The sequence below is a fragment of the Anoplophora glabripennis genome, unplaced genomic scaffold (assembly GCF_000390285.2).
Source record: "Anoplophora glabripennis isolate ALB-LARVAE unplaced genomic scaffold, Agla_2.0 scaffold2686, whole genome shotgun sequence".
Classification (NCBI taxonomy): Eukaryota; Metazoa; Arthropoda; class Insecta; order Coleoptera; family Cerambycidae; genus Anoplophora; species Anoplophora glabripennis.
The window spans coordinates 1-6,773 of record NW_019418760.1 but is presented as its reverse complement, the minus strand read 5'-3'; the positions used below and the strand labels follow the sequence as shown (position 1 = coordinate 6,773).

The window sequence follows — 6,773 nt, the reverse complement described above, 5'->3', positions numbered from 1 at the left end:
TATTCATTCAATCTGGTGCTTGAGTAATAAACGTTTCAAGTTGTTTGTTTGACAAATCTTTTGACTTCTTTAGTTTATAATTGTCACCTTGACCTTTCAGAAAAAACGTAATTTCAAAAAATTTGTATTTGTGAGATTTATTATTATTATAGAGTATAGAGCTTTACAAAAATGTATTCTTGTTAATAGAATCTACCGTTTTCGAAATAAATGTTAGACCATGTCAACAAATACGGCTTTACCATTATTTTTATGAAATAAAATTCTTGATATTAAAGTTCTCAAAAAAGGAAAAGTATATAGTTTTAAGCTTTTTATTTAGAAAATTAGATCAAACACAAAGAACGACCGCAAAAACAACATATTAATCCAAATTAATTCTAACACCGTGAACAACGATAAAAACAAGCCTCAATTGTCAGAGACCATTCTTTTTGTACGCGCTTCTAAAATATTTCCTTTCTCCAATTCAGAAATTAGACTGACTTGTCCTGTGGTAGCATGTTCTTCCAGATTTTTCAATTTGGCAAGTTTTTGCTTGTTCGAACGGTATAATCCATTCATCACATCAGGATAAAGATGCAAAAGTTCTTTAAGCTTTAAGGCAGCTTAAAATTAATTCCCCTTTTAGTGAAAAATTAAAATGAAATAATGGAATAGTCTTATGAAGAATATGCAGATATGCATTTGATTTATGGAGAAGCGCAATGCAATGTTGATGGCAAGAATAGAACATCATTGTAATGAAATTAAACAGAATACACAAAATGCTATTTAGAGTGCAACAAAATAATCTTAAAAAAATAAGGAAGTGCATTGAACTAGATGGAGGACATATCGAGCATTTACTGAAGTAACCTCTTTTAATTCGTATGTTTCATTCTTAACATTTTTCTGTTGCGTTGTGTCCCCGGTTGTGGCTATACACAAAATACAAAAATTTAATTATCTTGTCAACCGTTCATTTTTTCATGTCATGAAGTATATCTTTTTGTAGAAAAGTAACAGGGCTATCTGCCTGCGAGTGCGAAATGTCAAATTTGACAGCTCTGTCAAAGTTTCGTAAATTTTGGAACATAATTTCGACCGTCCTTGTATAATAAAAAATATTTAATTCAATTTTAAATGTACAAAGATACATTTGAATGAGTTGCTTTGATCCCTCAAATTTCAAGTTAATCAAAGTAACCCTTTAGAAATTATGAGCAATATTAATTTTTTAACTTCTTACTTTGAGTGACAGTAACTCCTCAACAATGGCACCTAGGTAAAAAGTTTATATGAAGTACTAGCACTCGTTTGACCTGCTCTATATAACCCTTTATTTTTTCCCTGCAGTTACCGGACACCCTGTATATAATACTAAATACTATTATAATACTAAAATTTAGTGTAACGCAAGAAGATAATTATAATTGTTGAATCGATCATCTCAATTGTCTTATTGCTTTTGNATGGAGTTTATATCTAAAAGGAGCAAACGTAATCCGAACAGTGTCTTTTTTGGTCTTTGACTAACTAGTCAGTCAGTTACGCATATATCTCACCCGCAAACTTATTCCTGTTGATCTGTAGTATCCCCGGTAGAACTTACCTGACGAAAATAAATAGGGCAACTAAGAAGACCGCGAATATGAAGAAAGAAGATGGCCCAATGTAATCCTGCATGGTAGGGAAGAGCAGGCCTACGAGGAAGTTGCCCGCCCAGTTGGACATGCTGCCCAAGGCCATGGCGCTGGGTCGAGGCCCCACCTCGAACAACTCCGATCCTATGAAATACGGAATGGGACCAATACCCAAACCGTAGCAAATCACGAAGCCCAACACCCCGATGATGCTAATGTAAGGTACCCAAGTGTAAGACTCCTGAAAAAAATCGGTTAGTTTCTGGAACATTGTATGTATATTAAGTACTTACGATGAACAGAATAGCGACTCCCAAAACTACCAAGAAGAACATAGAAGAAGCCAGACTCAGTAATATGCAAGTTCTCCTATCGAAAGTGTTCATGATGAAAATTGAAAGCACAGCCATGCCAAAGTTGCAGCAACCGGCTCCAATGGTGGCCAGTTCACTGGCGGATACAGACAAACCTGCGGCGTGGAAGATTTTGGAAGAATAGTAGAATACCTGAAAAGATTTGTTGAAAGGAAGAACGCATAGTTATTAAGAGAATACGCCATGGAAAATGTCTACTCTAATGTATGGACAAAGACTGTTAAAGTTCCTTCACAAAAAATTTAGAATGAACCATGCATCAATACCGAGTCTCTTCAGAAGATATAACAGCTTGAAGAGGAACGATTAACATTTTTTTAATGTCTTCTAAATCACTTGAAACATTTCTGACTCATGACTCATTTTATTTACATTTCAAGGGTTATTTCCCTATACGAATATCAAGGCTTTCTATGATGGTTATTCTGGGATGGGATAGGACGAGCAGAATCATGAAAGTACGAGCGCCATCTCACGATCGTTATGCAAAACACTGCCATCGTTAGCAATATTTATGTATCGAAAACTGTAACACTAACATCAACTAACCTGAACAGAAAAACAATGTTGGTATTAGAACCTATAGAGTTCGCTGAAAAATTAAAAATATGATAATATTACATATATTCTTTCGTGCTGAAGCTGAACAATGCAGCATTTTTTAAATTCTCACAAAGGTTGTACTCTGAATATTATGGTATATTTAAATTTACCGCCAACTGCTGCATAATAAAACATATTAGGCAGCGACTTCTATTGCATAGTTTTTGAGTTACATTCTCAAACCAAAGACAGTAGCACGAATGCAGTTTCTTTGTTTTGTTTTGCGTTGCAGCTGCTATTTGTTTACACAATGGGCGTAAGATGCCGCCAGTTGCGTCTGCAGCAAGTGGCGCTTCCTATGAAAGACAAGGAAATAAACCCTCTTATTTAGTTACTCAGTTACTCATATGGGTAAATCTATTTTCCCTGTTTAATTGTTGTAAAACCGAATAGGAATTCCAAAAGAGAATCACTTTTCTAAAAGAAAGAAAGAGTGTTATTTTCTATTATTAGAGCCAATTTTCCAGCACTCAAATAAATTTGTTTGTCATGTAAATAAACTAGTCACAAAAATTAAGGGATATTTAAAAAATCCCAAATTTTCGGGTGATTTTCAAACAGCTGTAACTTGGAGGGAAATGGTTGTAGAGAGGTAGAGAGAATAAAAAAAAGGAGGTGCGAAGCCGCATTTTTCATTGTCGAATGGGATTTTTCGCCATCAATTCTTCAATAGAAAAGCAATACTTTCAACCTAGAACAAAAAATAACTATTTTTTTTTGATAAATTACGATAATAATTTACTTTATTTAGGTGTTACAGTATTGTCGCTTCGACTTTGTTGTCGTTGTGAATTGCAATAGACATCGACAGGAAATGGCTTTTACCCATGAGCATATTTTTTTAAACTAGAAGGCCGAAGCCTATACATTTTTAACGCTGCATCAAGCTGCGTGTTGCCTAAATGAAATTCAGACAAGTCAGAAATCCAACGGACTCGTTATCGCTTTGCGATAGCGGTAAAACGTTTCCTTTCCTAGCTGGCCAGCTTAAAAAAGAATTTTTGATAAGGTCTTGCTCACTTCACGTTACCGAGATGAGCAAGAAATGTGAATATAATGTTAACGGCAACCCTCCGCCGAAAGATACGTCCTTCAGGTCGTTCATCTGCGCCCTTTTGGTGTTCTTGGCCCTTTGCCTGGCCATATATCTGGTGCTCACGTTGGTGAACTTCAAGGGATCTAAGGGGGAAAAGGTAAGAATTTTTTTTTTGCTTTAAGTGCTTTGGCTCGTAAGCATAAAAGCTTGTAAAACTTTTATCTACAGTTGGCATGTAATGACTATGTATTAATTTATTACCGTACAACAGCTTTTCCAGACGTATTTCAGAAAGCGTCAGTGGTATTTCGGAATGGTTGGTTTTAATTTAGAATATGTAAATTGTTTTTCGGATTAGTTATTTGTAAGTATTTCAAAATACACTAAAATGAGTTGACATCAAATCCATTAATAATACCAAAATTTCAAAATGCTTATAAGTACAATCAATATTTTCTGAAATCGTTCGGAAGTATGAATTTTTTCGGCCTAACTTCAGATCCCTAAACACCGTATTCTAGTATTTTAGATTATTGCTAAAAACCATTTGGAAACAGTACGGGAATAGTATATTCTGTTAGAATGGAAAAATTCGATACTAGTGGAAGAACCGCAAGTATCGTATTTTTTCATTCTAACCGAGTAACAGACTATATTTTCTCCACGACCAAAAAGTATGAATCAAAAACAATTAAATTTAATCTGAACAAAATAAGTTATTTATTGAGACATTTGTATTACATTAATCTTTATATTTATAGTTTTGGTACAATTAATGAAATTAAAAACTGGTGCATTGGAAATATTTTCTGTAATATTTTTCAAAACAGATTGATTCGTAGAGGCAGACTTAACAGTCGTGTAGCATAAATGATTCGAGATTGAGGGGACGGTTACTAACGAATTAGACCCAGTAATTGAAGAAACTAATTGATTTGCTATAATTATTCGATTTTGCAGAGAATTTTCTACGTATGCTTCTGCTACTTGAGAAGACTTCCAACCTCCATGCCTTTTTAATGTTGTAATATCCGCACTTGCATTTACCAATGCGGCGTAGTTGCAGTGACCAGTATACTCTTGAGGGTTGTCTAGATTCAGAAATGTGGCAATTTGTTTAGGTGTATTGCCCAGTTTATTTAACAATGTCGTGTACATTAATTTTTTTTGGAAATTTAAAAAATTTTCACGAGGAACAGTATAAGGTATCAAAGCCCAGTATTTTTTTTATAATATTATAAAAATCTCCCGTGATTGTAAACTCTCTTGGTTTTTTAGTTTTTGTATAACGAATTGCAATTAGTATTGCGGATCCCAAATCTTTAATATCGGAAATTTAAATGTTGTGAAGCTCATGCTTGTGACAAGCCCCCAAAACACCAATGACAAGGGCAACCTAACAATAAAAACTACATTTTATTAAAATTGCTATTTAAATTATGATTTTTATTACTTTTTAGCTAGATATATCTCATCCGGAGCGTTTTCTAAGAATTTTCTTCTGTAAAAATCTTCGATTTCTTGGCTACGTGCTTTTTAAGAGCATTTTAACAAAGTTTTGAATTTTTTGTATCTTGAAATATCGATATCGTGTTTCATATTTATCGTTGCTTTTAGGATTGAATATATTTCCCATAGAGTCGAGAATTTCCATTTTTTATAAATCAAAAAAAAATTCAGTGAAAACATTTTTGGAAAAGGTGTCCGTTTTCTTTTCGTGTTGCCAATCCCGTAACAGCGCATGATACTTTCCATATTCACGTCTTGATTTTTGCGGCAGCAGGTTCACGCTTATATTATTTGCATAATTTGTAATTTCAGGTGGAGTATTATCAAATTCTATATCTGATTCACTCGATTTTTCACTCATTATTTTATTTACTAAATCGCTAAATCGTTTAATTCGGTTACGGAATATTCATAATTATTACATGGTCGTGGAGAAAAGTAACTTTCCCGTACCGTTTTTTTATCTACATTTTATACAGGGCGATTTCCCTTTAAATACAGAAACTGTAGGACTAGATTCATTACCAAAAAATAAGTAGAGTTTGATCTATAAACTTTTTCCTGTGGGACTCGGTATTCGAGATACAGGGTGTTAAAGTTTACAAAAAAAAAATATATTTTTTCTGCTATATCTTCATAATGCGCTGACGGAATTGAATGAAATTTTCTACAGCGTATTACTTAATTAGACCTTTTATTGAATATAATACTAACCTTGTGACTGTTGCGTTCAATGAATAAAAAATGTTTCATGGTGTTTTTTAATAGTAGTAGCGGTTTCGAAGATATTTGGGTTTATTTTTACGTTTTATTGAATTTTCCTCAAAGGTGTGGTGTTAACGTTTACGCATAAGCATAATTTACTGTAAAATTTACAAATTTTTGTAGGTCAGTGGCGTAGGAATGGGTAGTAAAATGGGATTTTTTTACCTCAACTTCTACGCCAATGTCCCAATAATCATTTGGGATTCATTTTTAAATACATACTGGCAGAATGGAGTTTCACTATAAAAAGTAGTGTTGAGCAGTGGCGGCGTTTGACCATTGATTGAATGTGTTCTGCTTAGGTTTGTTATACATTTGTTGTATTGAATTTCGGGATCTGAAGTGTCTCAATGGCGCCGCAGGCGAAAAATTTTAAAATTTTCAAGGTCACGCGTTTTCCTGGCACTTCTGAATTTCAAGGAACAATCCATTTATACAAAAATACAGANAACGGAGTGTTTTTTAAGAATTTTCTTCTGTAAAAATCTTCGATTTCTTGGCTACGTGCTTTTAAGAGCATTTTAACAAAGTTTTGAATTTTTTGTATCTTGAAATATCGATATCGTGTTTCATATTTATCGTTGCTTTTAGGATTGAATATATTTCCCATAGAGTCGAGAATTTCCATTTTTTATAAATCAAAAAAAAATTCAGTGAAAACATTTTTGGAAAAGGTGTCCGTTTTCTTTTCGTGTTGCCAATCCCGTAACAGCGCATGATACTTTCCATATTCACGTCTTGATTTTTGCGGCAGCAGGTTCACGCTTATATTATTTGCATAATTTGTAATTTCAGGTGGAGTATTATCAAATTCTATATCTGATTCACTCGATTTTTCACTCATTATTTTATTTACTAAAT

At 33.5% G+C, this 6,773-nt stretch overlaps 1 protein-coding gene across 1 annotated transcript; it reads right to left on the bottom strand.

The window, feature by feature from the left end:
• Positions 1–1,594: 1,594 nt before the first annotated feature.
• LOC111692687 (solute carrier family 2, facilitated glucose transporter member 1-like) lies at positions 1,595–2,499 on the bottom strand (the record flags this gene model as incomplete). Its single annotated transcript, XM_023456782.1, has 3 exons — positions 2,476–2,499; positions 1,919–2,131; positions 1,595–1,866 (listed from the first exon to the last, which is right to left on the bottom strand). Coding segments are annotated over exons 1-3 (509 nt in total), but the record flags the coding sequence as incomplete, so codon positions are not given.
• Positions 2,500–6,773: the final 4,274 nt, after the last annotated feature.